General features: G+C 38.9%; 1 protein-coding gene across 3 annotated transcripts in view; it reads left to right on the top strand.

The window, feature by feature from the left end:
* The first annotated feature begins 3,585 nt into the window (after positions 1-3,585).
* Polq (polymerase (DNA directed), theta) overlaps positions 3,586-17,884 on the top strand; it is a 115,763-nt gene continuing 101,464 nt past the window's right edge. For 2 of the 3 annotated variants that reach the window (XM_013515227.1, XM_005386484.2), the window contains exons 1-6: positions 3,586-3,847; positions 4,990-5,169; positions 7,511-7,641; positions 9,719-9,875; positions 10,371-10,479; positions 14,600-14,819. In XM_013515227.1, coding sequence (XP_013370681.1) covers positions 3,691-3,847; positions 4,990-5,169; positions 7,511-7,641; positions 9,719-9,875; positions 10,371-10,479; positions 14,600-14,819 — 954 coding nt within the window. In that variant the 5' untranslated portion in view covers positions 3,586-3,690. Of the gene's footprint in view, positions 3,848-4,989; positions 5,170-7,510; positions 7,642-9,711; positions 9,876-10,370; positions 10,480-14,599; positions 14,820-17,884 lie in introns of those variants that run through there. The other variant, XM_013515228.1, reaches the window with a different exon arrangement.

Genomic DNA, 17,884 nt, shown 5'->3' with positions numbered 1-17,884 from the left:
AAGTGGTCCAGACCTGATATGTCTTTTAAGTAATTGGTAGAAGCAGGTGTAAATGTTCCTTGGAGAAACTTAACTCCGATCTTGGAAAATTATCACAGATACAATTTCAAGAAAAGTGAGCTCAGACACAAGTAAAAGGTGGGAAATGCTTCTGGTGTTCTAATATTAATTATCGTGACACTATTTGCATAGAATTGTTTAATATTTTTGAGAGCTTTCTTTTCTCTATTTTCATAGTTCATTTTAATTAGAAATAGATATTGAACATTTGAAATTATACATGGTAAAATTTATCTAGGCTTTTTTTTGTTGTCTAGACTTTTAGTAGGGTGATATAAATCATTCAATTCCTTTCTAATTATTTTCCTTATTTTATCATAGTTCACTTCGTAAAAATATAATACATTTGTAAGACATTTCCTTAATTTATTCTTTTCCCACCAAAATGCTAAGTTATATATGGAGCAATATTAGGACACTTATATTCCATTTTCTTCCAATAGTACTTACTATGGGTCAGCCCTGTTCCAAGCACTTTACACACACTGACTTATATAGTTCTTATGGTCCCCAAACAAGCTGACATTACTACCATCATATGGATGAACAAACAGGCACAGAGGGGTTAAGCAAATTACTCAAGGTCACACAGCTGTTAAATCTTTAAACCCAGACTGACTGGCCCCAGAGTTGCACTGTTAATCCTTATGTTGTTCCACATCTCTGAAAGTTCTCCCCTGACTACAATCTGTTGGAATTCCTTTTATTTTTAAAATCTTAAAAGTTATTTTTTTGTTAGTGTATGTTTGCAGTATAAAATGATCATATTTATTGAAGTCGCTGGTATGTGTACATAACACATCTTAATTCTTTTTATGTCCACTTCATAGAATTTTTCTCATTTCTTTGTTTTTTCTTTTTTTTTTTTTTCCCCAGTACCAGGAATCAAACTCATGACCTCACGTTTGCCAGGCAGGGGCTGTGCCGCTGAGCTAAATCCCCAGCCCCTCTCATTTCTTTGATTATTCATTTCTGCCTGAGCAGTAGTCACAATTTGAAATTAAATAGTTTGATTTCTGTTTATACCGTCTTTGAAAGCAGAAAGCATTTTGTACCATTTCCTTGCTATTATACAGTGCTTAGCATACAAATGTATGAATATTAAAAATTTTAAAAGTGTGTTATAGTAAAAGATACATTGGCACTGATACCTCTCAAAAATACTCCCCCTTGCTTTGGACACACTTATCTCGCCGTCCTGGCCGCCTTCCGAGGCAGGTCTGGAAGTTCTCTTTTGTGAATATCATTACAAGTTACGACAGCAATCCAGTGAGTGCTGCTGAGTGCCATCCAGTGGAAAGACAGGCCGGTAATAACATTACAGTGTCCTTGTCCACTTTATTTATCAAATCTGACACCATGTGATTTCTGGCTCTTGCCTAAAGTAAAAATGACCGTGAAAGTTAAATGCTTTGGGTGATTCAGGATATATTTTTTTTTTATTTTAAAGAATAAAAGAAGGATAACATAATAATAGGGGGGACTTAGTGATTCAGGATATTGAGGCAACCACTACAGCACAACTAATGACGTTCAGGAGGGAGGAGTTCCGGAAGTGCTTCAGAAAGTGGCAAGAATAGTGCGATATATGTGTTTGCATTCTGGCAGGATTAATTACAGTATGTCTTTTGTTTTGCTTTTGTTTGTTCGTGAGACAGGGTCTTGCCACGTAGTCCAGGTTGGCCTTGAACTATGTAGCCTAAACTGGCTTTGAACTTGTGGTAATCCTCCTGCCTCAGCCTCCCAAGTGCTGGGATTACAGGCATCCACCTGTAATCCAGCATCCAATGGTGTCTTTTATTGTAATAAATGTTTAAACATTTAAACATCCACTGTATTTTTCATTTACATTTTATACAGCAGATGGCCAATTAGTATTTGTAGGCTGGGTATGGTGGCACACGCTTGTAATCCCAGCAGTCTGAAGGAGGATTGCTGTGAGTTGGAAGCCAGCCTGGGCTACAAAGTGAGGCCAGGCTGAACTGCATGGTGAAACCTTGTCTCAAAAAAGACCAAAAAAAAAAAAAAAAGTTGCATGAATAAATGCCTAGGTAACTAGGAAGTGTTTCTCTCACAGGGTAATGTCTCCATCTTGTGGACTTTTAGAATACTGTACTTTCATTTATATTTTTTAAAAAATAAACTCGTTTTCTCCAGAGAACTGATGTTCCAGTGCCCTTTCCAAATTTTTATTATTTTTACTTTTTTTTTATATTGAATCCAGGGCTTTTGTACTGAGCTACATTCCAAGCCCTTTAAAAAAATTTTTTTTGCTATTATGAAGTTTATTGGCACAATTTAGATATATTCATATCGATCATAGGGAAGTTGTACCTGTACATGATATGTCTTGGTACTCTTTTTCTCCCATTCCCCTCCCCTCCAACGCCTCTTCCCCTCCTTCTTTACAAAGCTTGATTTCCATTGCAACCTTCTTTTCTCTCTGTTTTTTTCCTTTTTCCTTTTCCTTTTTTTATTTTGACACAAAGTCTCGCTAAATTCCCCAGGTGGATTCGAATTCGCCATCCTCCTGTCTCAGCCTCTTAAGAGTATTGGGATTGCAGGCCTAGGCCACCAAACCCGGTTGAGGGTGATTTATTGAGGCTGCGGACCCTTTTGATTTATTTAGCGCTGCAGAATAGACTTGCTGGCATCATCATGGTGGCCTTGTCACCTGCTTGGCTTGCCTGGTGGAATGAACCGTGCCACTGAGTAATGGCACTGCGGATGTCCAGACCTTGGTACTTCTACTTTGTCACAAAGGTAGACCACAGACCCATGGATAAGCTCTTGGTTGAGAATGATCCCCCAGACATAGTTAAACCCCCTTCTTTGTAGCGTTCACGCAACTTTCTAAGGGGTCTGTCATCCGCCGATCCCTACTCCCGACCACATACTCCTGGTGGGTGGTGGCCAAAATAGAAATCGTAAACAGAAATCGTCCCTGCCTTATCACCATACACTAGAAAAGAAGGGCAATTTATTCTCTGTTACAAATCCCAGGTTTTCTTTTCTTATTTGTTTGTTTGCTTTTTGGTTTTTTTTTTTCCAGTACCGGGAATCAAACTCACAACGTCAAGCTTGCCAGGCAGGCTCTGTGCCGCTGAGCTAAATCCCCAGCCCTTAGGTTTTCTTGTATATGGCTTTACACACACAACCTAGAATAATTTTTTTTTTAAAATACCAACAAGTTAAGAACTAGTTGCTCAATTTGCCTTTTTTAAGTATATGTGCTTCCGAAGCGAGCACTCAATCTTCCTCTTAAGGGGAAGCTCATTGACCAGAAATGGACGGAAAAAGAAGGAACGGTTTTAGGCCGGTATGATTATAAATGCGCATGCTGGTGTTTTTCTCCTTCAACCTAGGTTCGACCTTAACCCTCACATTCACCAGCCGCCAGGCTGGAGGCCGGAAGTCTGGCACCTACCCCAGCCGCTCTTCCCTCACCCGGCCCCACTCTATGATTCTCAGGTTACTCTTGCCACGGAGAACTCGATGGTTCCGGGGCGGGCCGGGAGGCCTGCATTCGAAGAGCGGCGGGAAGCGGGAGGTGACACCTGTCACTAGGCCCGGGTTCTCCCGAGCGCGGGGGCGCTGGGACTATGCTGTTCCCTAAACACCCGGCGAGGCATGACTCTTCCGCGCCGGAGTGGGAAGCGGCGGCGATCAGCGTCGGACTCAGACTCGTTCCCGGGAGGCGGCGGTGACCGCGGCGCGAGCCCGCAGCCCCCCGCGGGGCCGGCGCTGAGCCCGCCCCCGGGCCTGGGACGCAGCCTGACGGCCGCAGGTGCGGTGCCGCCCGGTGCTGCTCGCCCGCCGGCCGGCCGGGCTCCCTCCCTTCCCGGGGACTCGCGTGGGGCGGGGTTCAGGCGGCTGCGGGCGTTTCGGGCTTTGTTCTTGTTCCTTCGGGACAGCGTCTCTTACGTAGTTCAGGCTCGCCTCGAACCCGGGGAGTAGCTCAGGCTGGCCCCGAAGATCGTGCCTTCCTCGCGGGCGCCGGATGACAGGCGTGCGCCCGGCGTGGGCCCTTGGATCTTTACAGAAGCGGCTTCCTAGTTCCCCAGACCCTGTTGCCTGAGGCAGGTTGCTCCTCCTAGAGCCCAGACTCGGGCTGTGCGAGTCCAGAGAAAGGCCGGGAGGGACTGTAACGTTTTCTCCGGTTGCTCGCGAGTAAGGTTACATTTCGTGACAAGGAGTGTAAGTGTTCCCGCCCGGCGTGGTGGCGCACGCCTGTAATCCCAGCCCTCGGGAGGCTGAGGCAGGAGGATCCTTGCGAATTCGAGACCAGCCTGGGCTACAAAGTGAGCCCGAGGCCAGCTTGAACTGCGTAGCGAGACCCTGTCTCAAAAAAAAAAAAAAAAAAAAAAGTTTCCATCTGGGCGTGTTTCACCCAGCCTTACTACCCTACCCCCAGCCGAGTCTTTATCTAGTGCAGTCATCCCAGCACTAAGATAGAAACCTCCTGAAAGTTTACATCTCCCCAGCGGGGAGCCTCCGTCCCTAATATCCCTCCGCCCTCGGAATTCCGACACGCCCTACCTTGTGTATTAGCAGGTTTTGGGAAGGAGGGGTTGTTTCTGCGCTTTAAAGGAGCTTAAAATGTTCTATCCAAGCCGAGCTTGGTAGCGCACGCCTGTAACCTCAGCACTCAAGAGGCTGAGGCAGAATTGCTCGGGAGTTCGAGGCCAGCCTGAATTACAGAGCGAGAGTCTGTCTCAGGGAAAAACAAACTCTATTCAGTAGGCAACATTTTACTATTACCTTTCTCTACCTGGACAGTTTCCCAAGAGGTTCATGAATTCAGAATGTGCTTTAAATAGCTTCATTCTAACACCCAGGAATTCCAACACACGTGTAGTGGAGGGCTAACTACCAAAGTTATATGTCTGAAGTAAACTAAACTATTATTTGTTTCTTCTTTCCTGAAAGGACTATGCAAGCAAACACTTCCTGAGGACCAACTAGACAAGCTGTTATTGGCAAATTGGGGACTTCCTAAAGCAGTTCTACAGAAATATCACAGTTTTGGTGTAAAAAAGATGTTTGAATGGCAGGCAGAATGCCTTTTGCTTGGACAGGTCTTGGAAGGAAAGAATTTAGTTTATTCAGGTACTCAATTTATGCACGCTAATTCTCTATTATTTTTAAGATCTTGTGTAAAGGATACTCTGTTGAGTTAGTTTAGTTTTTCTTTTAAAGGTAGTGAGGGGCTGGGGATTTAGCTCAGTGGCACAGCACCTGCCTGGCAAGTGCAAGGTCGTGAGTTCAATTCCTGGTACCGGAAAGAAAAAAAGGAAAAAAAATAAAGGTAGGTGAGACAAGACTTTATAAAGTCTTAAAATATTTGCTTACAAGTGTAGAGTCATCATATGCTTATTTATTTGTCTTTTTGAGACAGGGTTTCACTATGCAGTTAAGGCTGGACCCGAACTCACTTTACTCCAACGTGACCTATAACTCCCAGTGATCCTCCTGCCTCAGCCTCCCTAGCGCTGGGATTACAGGTGTATGCCACCACATTTAACCTAGATATGCATATTTAAATTAGGAAAATTCCTCTTTAAGACTGAGGTGGGAGGGAAAGCAAGGAATATTAGAATTTGTAAAGTAAGCAGTTCTGCCTGCTCTGCAGGTAAGTGTCCCACAATGTGTGTGACGGAGATGTGAATTTGCTGTTTTCCCATTTGATCTCAGTTGCTTTCAGGATGTAAATATTATACATTATATGTGTATAAATTGATCTCTGTGAACAGGGTTGTATGTACAAAACTATATATGTGTATATATATATAATGTTTTGTAGAAGATTTATGTGGGCTTTCTAGGATAACTTTGATATACATAATTTTGATCTGTGCTTGCCACATTGGCTTTAGACTAGTCATTTGGTAAGATGTAATTCCTTTGTGTCAACGTTTTCTGAAATTGTAAGTCACCCAGATTTTTCATTATGGCTGCAAAAAACAGAGATTTACTTTATCAGTAGACATAAGTTCAGCCTGTGGAGTTAGACTGGTTGAGTTTGAAAGTGATATCACTTACTGGTTGTGTCACTGCAAATTATGAGGCGGGGGTGCCGGAGGGGTGGGGAGTCAGACACTCGGTAGCATTTAGGGTTACATTATTTCTTATGTATAAGAGGTTAGAGCAGTTTTTGTCACTTAGGAGAGTACTACTCCTGAATGCTGAGTTCAGTGGCTGTGGTAGAATGTCCAGAACTTAAGCTGCAACCCAGAACTTGGATATCACTCATGTCTGTGGTTACAAGTTCATACAAGTAACCACCAAGTCCTGTGTCTATTACTATAAAAATCTCTTGAGTCTAAATACTTTTGACTGCTTTCTGTTCTTCTGCCCATGGCTGGGTACAGCTCTTTATCATTCTTCTTTTAGATTAGGCAGTAGTCTCGTAACTAGTTTACCTTTTTCCTGTTTTTGCCCTGCTCTTTCAGCCAACCTGGCTTATAATAGTACAAATCTGATCCTGTCACTCCCTTTCAAAGAACTCATCTATCATTCTGCTTGCTTTTAGGACAGTCTAGCTGGGCGTGGTAGCACATGCCTGTAATCCCAGCACTTGGGAGGCTGAGGTAGGAGTATCCTTGTGAGTTCCAGACCAGCCTGGGCTACAAAGTGAGTTTAAGGCCAGCCTGAACTGCATAGCGAGATCCTGTCTCAAAAAGATAAAAAAAAAAGACACACAAAAAGAGGATAGTCTACTAAACTGCTTTCCTAGCAGGACTCTAAAATTCTTCCTCACATGCTGCTTTTGTATCTTCTTCCTCTCCTGGAATACTTTATACTCCAGGCTGAGCAAATTCCTTACTGTCATCTGCGTGGGCCAGGATCTCCTCCAGACTTTTGTATATGCGTTTCTCATGCTTTGCATTCTTTTCTTCTTCCCTTTTCCCTTCCTTCTCATGTTATGTTTCCTTTCCACAGGCTTTCTTACAGTCACCCTTCCTCATTTTCTATCATAGCTCCTATTACATGTTAAAGTTGTTTATCCTCTCAAAACAGGGCTTTTAGTCATTCACCAAGTGAAAAAGTATTTTTTTTTCTTTTCTGTGTGTGTGTGAATCTTTACATATAAGCTAGATGCTCAACAATATTGATCATTTATTGCTGATAGAAGATTTTTTTTAATTTTTACTCTCAATGAGAAAGTATTTAGAAAGCTAGTTTAAAATCAAAGGCCTTTCAGGGAATAAAGGTTTCCAGTGCTAGTTGGGGCCTTAATGATAGGACAGCTGTTGGCTCTGTAATGCTGACTATGGCTTAAAACATTTATTAATGCAGTGTACCAAATATTGTTTTCATTTTACTTGTGTTTATCTTTTTTTTTTTTGTGGTGGTAGAGATTGAACCCAGGGTTTTGTGCATGCTAAGCAAGTGCTCTATGGCTGGGCTATATCCCCACTCCTAACTGTGTTGAATAATCATATTTTAGCTCCTACAAGTGCTGGGAAGACCCTTGTTGCAGAATTACTTATTTTGAAGCGCGTTTTGGAAATGCGGAAGAAAGCTTTATTTATTCTTCCCTTTGTTTCTGTGGCTAAAGAGAAGAAATACTATCTCCAGGTAAATACTAAGTTTGAAATAGTAAAAGTCCCATTACTGGCATCCTTAGCTTTATTCATTTGAAATAGTATTTATAAAAGCAGGGCCAGGGATATAGTCGCAGCATTTATTTATAAAAGCAGGGCCAGGGATTAGCAGCACAGCACCTGCCTGGCAAGCACAGGATCCTGAGTTTGATTCCTAGTGTTCCCAAAAAAGAATTTATATTTATTTATTTGTCTTTTTGAGACAGGGTCTTGTTATGTAGTTCAGGCTGGCCTTGAGCTCACTTTTTAGCTCAGGCTGGCCTCGAACTCACAATGATCCTCCTGCCTCAGCCTCCTTAGTGCTGGGATTACAGGCATGTGCCACCACGCCTGGCCTTAAAAAAAGAATTTATAAACACAGGTGAAAAACACAATTTCTTTTACTGTATCCCATCTTTCCTTAAAAGCTGATTATTGGAAATGTGAAAGATTTATAGAGGAAAACTTTTAATAATTATTGTTACATAAAAGGGAAAGGGCCAAAAAGTCATGCAAGTGATTATTGACTATTGTGTAAAAATTTATAAATGTTTTCTTCAGAAGCAAACAGAATAGTTAACTAGTGTTAATTCCATTATATACCCTGAAAATTAAGAATCAGCATTTTAACTGAGTTGTAGGTCTAGTATGACAAGGAGCGAGTGCCTGAGGAAGCATGTCCCATTTTGTTTGAGGTCCACTGGGAATGTCTAGGGGCTGATAGAGAAGAGCCTTGGTATTTAGGCAAAGTTCCAGATCTGTGATGTGTACCTCTTTTCTTGCAAAAAGAAATGGTACGAGTTTACATTGATGTGATACTAACTAGTTTTTGAGGCTTTTTACCAGGCAGGTGCTTGTGCCTCTGAGCTGTATCTCCGGCCCTAAGGCTTTTTAACAAAGAGTGTTTCACCAAATGCAATACATTTACTATTGTGATTTCATCAGTGAAAAAATGTGTTATTAGAATGGAAAGATTATTCTACTAGTAGCCCAAAAAAATCTGGCTTCTACTCCCTTTTGCCACTGTTTTCAGCCCAGAAACAGTGTGCTGGGCCTCAGTGTTTTTATTTGCAGAGCGAGGATGTTATCTCTTAGCACTGGATTAACTCAGATGCTCAGAAGAAATTTATCGAATAAACAGCTCTCAAGTTCTGTGATTCTATACATCTTTTTAACAGTTATTTCAGAAGCCAGTAGCCAGGAAAGCCGGTCCTTCATGGTAGCATCCTCTCAACTTAGACCCAAAGTAAGAAAATGATGAAAGGACCTTTTATACTGAGAAGGTACATTAGTTAAATGTTAAACTAGAAAAAGAAAAAACGTTAATTCCACACTCCCATTGAATTTGACTTATAACTCTGGTTTCTCTTCAGATCATATAAATCCTTTGCCTTTTTGAATTTGACTTATAAAAACTTTTTTCCATTATATAAACGACTGGTCTTTAGTAGGATAAGACTGTTTTTCTTATGAAGTATTAGTTTGTTTCTTAAAATGTTATATTAGCATTAATTAAAATTTGCTAGTTTCTTGCTGTTTATTAGATTAAAAATGTTAGTGCTTAAGGTAATTTCCTCCTATTTTAATTTCTATAAATACTTCTTAGAGCCTAGATTACTAAGTGCTGTCTTTAAAATGACTTAATTTTATTTGATTCTGTCTTTTTTTTTGGCACTGGGAATTGAACTGAAGACCTTGCGCTTGCTAGGCAAGCACTTGTGCTGCTGAGCTAAATCCCCAGCCCTATTTTAACTTGGTTTTATTTTTTTAAAGTTAATTTTATTGGTGCATTTTAGATATGCACAATGATAACATTCATCATAGGAAATTTGTACTTATATATGATATATCTTAATTTTGACTCTGTCTTAACAGAAATCTTTGTATTGAGCTTTGTTAATGTTGAACTTCATAATTTTAGTATATGTCTCTAAAAAGTATGTGAGGCTTGGTCAGGAGCAACTGACAGTAATCTCATAAATGTCTTTACATAGTTATATCTGTTTTCTTAGATGGAATCCATCTATAACTCATGCATTACATTTTTTTCACTTACATTGTTTTCAATTCAGAGTCTGTTTCAAGAAGTAGGAATAAAAGTGGACGGCTATATGGGCAGTACCTCTCCAGCAGGTCATTTCTCCTCCTTGGATATTGCTGTCTGCACAATTGAGAGGGCCAATGGTCTGATCAATCGCCTCATAGAGGAAAATAAGATGGATCTGTTAGGTAAAGAAAATTTAAGCAAATACTTCTTATTGCTATTTTTGATGGAACAGAATGAAACTATTATAATTTCTGTACGTAACTGCACGTAGAGGCTCAGGGTACAAACCTCATTACTAGAAAAAAATCGTTATACTTCGTAACTGACATAGATGTCTTTGGCACGCCATTATATGTTTATTTCTATAAAGTTTCCAATTTAGAAGTGTCTGAGTAGTGATAGGCAGTGTTCCCTGGGCTTGGTTAGTCCTGAGCTAGCTAATCATTGCTTTTTAGACTCAGGATCCATTGTAGTAGGAGTGCTTATGGTAACTGAAGCATCTTGGAAAACAATTGCTCATTATGCTGAATCTGATTTTTATGTTATAGCTTGAAATTACATCACTTGCAATATATTATAATCATAGTTATATACTGTATGATATATGCTATTGAATCTTGAAAAATGTTTAGAATTGTGAAGTTCTGTAAAACCTAGCATCTGGAAAATATTTTTAGGAATGGTGGTCGTGGATGAGCTACATATGCTGGGAGATTCTCACCGAGGGTATCTGCTGGAACTTCTGCTCACTAAGATTTGCTACCTTACTCAGAAATCAGCATCTCGGTGAGTACCTGAAATGACTGCATTGCTGTTATCCACACCGTGCTAAGAAACTGGCTTTAAAGTGCAAAAGTACAAGTTAAAGGAGTATAGTACTTTATTTAAAAAATACATGTGCAGTAGTTTGTTCTCATTCTAAAAGAAGTACTTCAGACTGAAGCTGATTTTCGATTACTTTGTAAACATTGTTAGACTGGACTGCGCACTGTTTCAGTGTGCACCCTTTTATGAGAGATTTTGTATTGGTCGATTTGCACATGTACAATTTGAGTTGTCAGGACTAATTTTACAAATTAATATTTCTTTAGCCCCCACTTCTCAGAGGCAGGTACTTTCAAATCTTCTCGCTTTTTAAAAATTTTATTTAAATTTACAGCAGTATCTTTAAATGCAGCCACTTGAAGTTTAGCGTGAGACATCATCTGTAGACGTCTTACTCTGGAGCATGAAGATCTTCTGTTCTCTCCTCACTGAAACTGAATCTCATCTTCTTAGTCTCCTTTTCCTCTCATCATCCTCCTATTATCCTCCCATTCTCCAACTCTAATTGTACTTTTGCTTAGGTTATTTTTCAGTCTTGTAGTACTATAACTATATGAACACCACTGTGAACTGAGCTAGATTATTCTGTGATTCCTTTCTCCTTTCTAAAAAATGTTTTGTTTTATCTGAAATAAATAAATATCTTTCTTGTTGGGTGGCTTGGTTTTCTAGGGGCTTATTATTCATTTACCCCTGGCCTCGTCCCAAGTTGTGTAAGTCCCCAACTATTATATTCCAGTGCATTTGCTATCCTACCAAAGTCACCACCTTGAAGAAGTTTCTCCTAAGACCTTCCGAGTTGCTCCAGTATGGCGGGGTTTAGTCTGTGTATGTCCTGCATAGCACTTGCTTGAGATCTCCCTTTATCATTATCATTCATTTCTATTGCCTTTGGCTTGAGACAGAGCCCTCTTTTCTGGATTGCACACCTTTCCCTTGATTTCTTTCCTCATTTTTGTGGAGCTGTCATCCAGAAAATTGCCCTTATTTCAGTGAAGACACTAATATAAAGTTTTTGGTATTTGCTATTTATTTATTTATTTTTAAAATGGTACTAGTAGATTGAACCCAGGGCTTTGCATTACACTACACCCCTAGCCTTTATTTTATTTTTTAAAGATCTGATTAAGTTACTGAATTGCCTGGGCTGGCCTTGAACCATATTTGAAAATTCCTTTTGATTTATATTTAATAAATTGTCTAGGTATGAAAGTCAAGATTAGAAATATATTATTCCTTTATTTTTTCATTTTATTGAGAAATCCAATGCCATATTGATCCTTCATCCTTGGTATAATATATAATTTTTTTTTCTGGGAGCTTTTTTTTCCTTTAGTGTGGTGAGATTTCATACTGATACACTTTGGTGTTGGTCTATTTTCATTTATTTTGCTAGGCACTAAATAGGTTTCTTCCCCTGAGGAAGATTTTGGATTGGGTCTTTAAATTTAGGAGGTCTGATTTTTTTGAGTTCCTTGTATATTCTAGGTATTAGTCCTTTGTCTGAGGAACAGCTGGCATAAATTTTTTCCCACACCATGGCTTGTCTCTTCACCCTGTTGGTGGTTTCTCTTGCTGTGCAAAAGCTTTTTAATGAAATCCCAGTTGTCGAGTCTTTGTAATAGTTCCTGTGCGATTGGGATTTTATTCATAAAGTCTTTGTCTACACCAGTGTCTTCAAGAGTTCTACCTATTCTGTCTCCCTGCACGTTTAGTGTTTTTGTTTTAATATTTAGATCTTTGACCCATTTTGATTTTAGTTTAGTGCGTGGCGAAAGATATGGGTCTAGTTTTAATCTTTGGCATATAGAAAGCCAGTTTTTCCATGTAGGAAGATTTAAATATGTCTTACCATATGATAGAATATACTGCATAATACATATACTATATCCCAAATCATTAGGGATAGAGAAGATATGACTAATGCAGTCAGCAAGTTTCACCTAATGGTTGTGTATAGAATAGTTACCCAAAACAGCAGAATATATGTTTTTAGTTTATCATTTATGTAAAGATTTACCATATTCTGGACCATAAAGTAGGTCTTAATATATTTCAAAGGACTGAAATCACTTAAAACACACTCTTTGCCACCAGACATGGTGGTGCATGCCTGTGATCCCAGCACTCGGAGGGGCTGGGCAGGAGGAGCACTGGGAGTTAGAGGCCAGTCTATGCTACATATTGAATTCAAGGCCAGCCTGAGCTATATAGTGAGACCCTGTCTCAAAAAAAACCAAAAAACAAAAAACTCCCCAAAACAAAAACAAACTCATGAATGTAATCATTACATACTGCAAACAAGTACAAATAAAAATTTAAAATTAAAAAAATACTTCTTGAAAACAGTGGAATCAAGGTATAAATAAGTATAAGCAAGGCATAACTAGAAAATGTATAATGTTTAGAAATTAAATAATAGATTTTTGGACTCATTGTTTTGGGACAAAAGAATCAGTTGAAATTAGAAAGTAGTTTTTGACTATAAAAATATCTAATAATAAATGAATGCAACTGATGTTGTTTTAAAGCGAAAAAATTATTTTACTTACTTATTTCTTGTTTTTTTTTGAGACAAGGTTTCACTATGTAGTTCTGGCTGGCCTTGAACTCACTCTGTAGCCCAGCTGGCATCCAACTTGCAGCAATCTTTCTGCCCTGTCCGAGTGCTGGGATTACAGGTGTGCACCACTAAACTCAGCTAGTTAAAGGGAAATTGATAGTATTATATATACATGTTAATTACTTAATTTATCCTTTTTAAGAACTTCAGAAAAGAATTGTAAGGTAATGTCACAGAAAGTAGAAGGAAAAGAATAGTAAAAACCACAAAAATTAATGAAAGAAGAAAGTCGCTATGTAAATGTTTTAATCAATTCTACAAGTAACAAAAACACAAGTAGCCCAAATATTGATGAGGAATTTGAACTGATGAGCAATTTGACATTGCAAGAGAGTTGCAATGTCAACTCTCTTGATGAGGAATTTGACAAAAATTGATGAGGAATTTGACATTTGCAAGAGAGTGTAAAAATGGCCTGGAAATGTGAAATGCTGCTCATCTCATTAGCAGTGAGGTAGATGTATATCACCTCTCATCAAGCATCATCATACACTGTCCATAATGGGTAACATTACAGAGGTTGACATGGGCGGGGGATCTAGCTCAGCGGCACAAGCACCTGCCTGGCAAGCGCAAGGTCCTGAGTTTGATTTCCAGTACCAAAAAAAGTTAGAATACAGTCTAAAAAGATTGGCAATACCAAGTTGTGACTAGAACAATAGAATACAAGTGGGTTGTTGGAGTATGTATTACTTTGGTGCAGTCTCTTTGGAAAATAGTTTGGCATTATCTCTTAAAATTGAAGGTAAACTTTGACCCAGTAGTCCATGATCCAGTAATTACAATCCTAGGTCTATATGTTAAGTGTTTGCAATATGCTTGAAAAATATGGTAAATATTTAAATTTTAAAAATGTATTACAGTGAAAGACGCACTGCCATTAGGTCTCAAAACACTCCCCCTCACTTCAAACCCACTTATCCTGTTATTCTTGCTACTTTATGAAGCATTCTGGAAGTCTCCTTCACTATCTATTGTTGTGTTATTACAGCTGATGGATATTCTCAATTTGATTCAAAATGTGAACCTTTCATGGTCATTTTGATTTAGGGGGAGAGCTAGAAGTCTCATGGTGCCAGATCTGGTGAATAAGGAAGAGGAGAACACACGTCAGTGCTTTACCATCTGCCTCTTCACTGGCTGGCACGCAGGAGCAACATTCACTGTATTTTTGATCATATTTTATAAAGATGTCCATGAAAGAGGACTTCTGGAATGCTTCAGAAAGTGTCAGGAACAGTGGGATAAGTGTGTTTGAAGTGAGGGAGGATATTTGGGGGGGGATTAATGGTAATGTGTTTTTTACTATAATAAATTTTAAAATTTAAACATTCACCGTATATTTTGATCACCTCTGGTATACATGTGTGCACCAAAGGACATGATTAGAGCATTTAGTAGCACTACTTGTTAACTTAGTATGTATCTTTGAATGTGATTTTTATTTGTTTTTCGTAGCCAGGCAGATTTAGCCAGTCCTCTGTCTAATGCTGTGCAAGTTGTTGGCATGAGTGCCACTCTTCCTAATTTGGAGGTTGTAGCTTCCTGGTTGAATGCCGAACTCTACCATACTGACTTTCGTCCTGTACCACTTTTGGAGTCAATAAAAATTGGAAATTCCATTTATGACTCTTCAATGAAACTTATAAGGGAATTTCAACCCATGCTACAAGTGAAGGTAAATCATTACTTTTATATCACTACTATCAATATTTTTGTATTTGATAGCATTTTCTAACTGATTATTAATAATTTTTGAATTATATAATTAGGGGCTGCAAAGTTTATATATCCATTAGAATTAATATTAAGCTAATATTAAAGAGTTGATGGTGATAGGAGTATAGTTGTGTCTTTAAATGATCATTATTTCCTGATATACAATGTAAACATTTTAAAAGTACCTAATTTTGTGAATTTTTATATTTAACTAATAAAATATTTTCTTATGGTTTAGCCTACACTAGCTTAATGTGGAAAAGTAATCTTTTATTAGTTACACTAATTTTGTACTATACTAATGGTGGTTATACTAAATAGTATATAGAATGAAAACAACTTAATTTTATGATGTAGACAGTCCCTCCTTTGAGTCTTTTTTTGTTTTGTTTTGTTTTGGTTTTTTTTTTTTGTTTTTTTTCTGGTACCGGGAACTGAACTCACGACCTTGCGCTTGCCAGGCAGGCGCTTTTGCCGCTGAGCTAAATCCCCAGCCCCCCTCCTTTGAGTCTTAATAGAGATACTTGTTATGACTGAGATATTGGTTGAATTACAAAATCTCTGTTTATAAAATAGGATTGTAATTATTTAGTACTGTTGTAACAACAAAAAACAATTTCAAAAATTGTCTAACATTTGGAAGAGTTTGATAAGTATAAAGCACACTCTCAGACCCTTGAATATACTATTGTTTATTTTTAATTTTTCATCTTTTTGAATAAAAAATTTAATAGTTTTTTTAGTATTTTTTGTGATATATATTGCATATGTTCATTGTGGGGAGTTGGTATGTTCATGTATCACAGCCTAGTTTTTTTTTTGTTTTACTTCCCCTTCTCCTCCCCTGATCACACTTTTAAAATTTTTAGTTGACAGTATTTTATTTGCTGAGCCTGATTCTTTAAGCCCAAAGTTAAAGAAGTGTTACGTGCTTCTACTGAGTGAGAGATATTTTCTTTTTTTTTCCTTTCCTTTTCTTTTTTAGTTTTTTTTAGTAGTCCTGGGCATTGAACCCATGGAGCTACATCCTCAGCCCATTTTTATTTTATTTTTATCAATTTTTTTATTTTTAGACAGACTGTTACTAAATTGTTAAATTGTCCAGGCTGAGCTCTAACTCATGCTTCTGCTGTTTCACCTTCCTAGAGTGCTGGGATTTTAGGTGTGAAACTTTGACTGACACATCTTCTGTTTTTATTTTTATTTTTATTTATTTATTTATTTCCAGTTTTTTGAGACAGAGTCTCAATGTGTAGTCCAGGCTGGTCTTCTTCAGTATGTAATCCAAGCTGGCCTCAAACTTACAGTGACCCTCTTGCCTCAGCCTTCTGAGTGAGGTGTGAGCCACCACCCCTTGCTATTTTTATGCACGCTGATACCTCTGAGTACTGAGAGAGCCGAGCGCCACTTTAGAGTAGGGAGTAGGGCTAACTTTGTGTCAGTATCTGCATAGGTATGGATTTGTGGCCTCTGCTTACTTGGTATGGAATCTTCCTCAGTTGTGTTGCTCTTCACCCTAAACTTCCCCAGGCTTTGCCCTAGCAGCTCCATACATTTATAAGTTGAACACATTTTTTGCTCACTTGTTCATCTTTTCTTCTGATACCATGTCTATGCCTCCACCCCTCTGAGCCACTTTCACTTCTGAACTGCATTACTGAGACAGCCTTCTATTGTTTTCTCTGCTTGTTCCCTTCAGTCTCTGCTTTTTTAAAAAATTTATTTTAAAAATAAAAGGAAAACATATTAACAAACAGACATCCATTTACAAAATAGCATCGGAACAATACAAGCAACAAAGAGTTACAAAGTGGTAGGAAATTAACAGTGGTTGTTGTATTAGGTATTGATCTCTTCAAAGTGGTTTCTCAGGAAAACAAAGAGACATGCAAGATAGATCAAGTAAGTAATCATTAACTGATTCTTTCAGTAAAGCGATAGAAGTCAGTAGTACAGCTATGTTAGCTAGCCTGGATGATGTTAGCTATCCTGGATTCTGCTTAAATAAGAGCTGGCGATCTATTTACAATGAACATCAGATCACGTTATTTGTCCTCTCAAAAACTTACAGTGGCTCGTTTCGCTTAGATTCAAAGCCAACATCTTCCAAGCCGCCTGCAGAGCCCTGTATGATCTGCTCCCACTGGGCGCTCTGAGCGTGCCCACTGCGCCCTCCTCACCCGCTTGCCATTCTTCCCTGGGCCAGGCGTCTCTCACCTCCATTCTCTTTGCAGTTCTTCCCCTCTGGGTATCAGGATGGTTCACTCAGCCACCAGGGCTCCTTTATCAAATGTCATTTTCTTAGACCTTTCCTGGACACCTTATCTAAATTACAGTGTTCTTTTCATGGTCCCTAATTACTTTCCCTGTTTTATTTTTCTCTGTAGTGCCTTTTCAACATTAAACGTATTATAAATTTCACTTTCTTTTTGCTATTTTCCGGCTCTTCCCACTGGAGTAAAAACGGTATGAGGGCAGAACTTGTTTCTGCTTCTTTCTCTGCTGCGTCCCCAGTTCCTAGAACAACACCTGGCACACAGTCAGTTGTGCAGTGAGTCGACGGAGGCATGAATTCATTCACAGATTCACATTTTTCCTCTGTGGGGAAGTTGCAGGCTGGCACAGGGCACTCACACATGCTCTTTGTTCCGCCTGAACAATGTGTTACTCTATTCAGATAATATTTCCCTCCCATTGACATCTTAGCTAAATCTTTTCTTTTATTTATTTATTTTTTTTTTTGGTCTTTTTGAGACAGGTCCTCGCTGTGCAGTTCAGGCTGGCTGTGAGCTCACTTTGTAGCCCAAGCTGGTCTCCAACTCAAAATGATCCTCCTGCCTCAGCCTCCCAAGTACTGGGATTACAGGAGTGTGCCACCACCCCTGGCGAGTAAATCATTTTCTTAGGGCAATTTTTCCTTAAGGTCTTGATCAAATTTCTGTCAAATATGAGACCTTAAAAAGACTGTAAAAACTGTTTTTTTTTTTAGCACATCTCATGGTTGTATTTTACATTTATTTGAGT

This window comes from Chinchilla lanigera, unplaced genomic scaffold (genome assembly GCF_000276665.1).
Source record: "Chinchilla lanigera isolate Chin_1 unplaced genomic scaffold, ChiLan1.0 scaffold00026, whole genome shotgun sequence".
Classification (NCBI taxonomy): Eukaryota; Metazoa; Chordata; class Mammalia; order Rodentia; family Chinchillidae; genus Chinchilla; species Chinchilla lanigera.
This window is presented reverse-complemented; position numbering and strand designations above follow the sequence as displayed.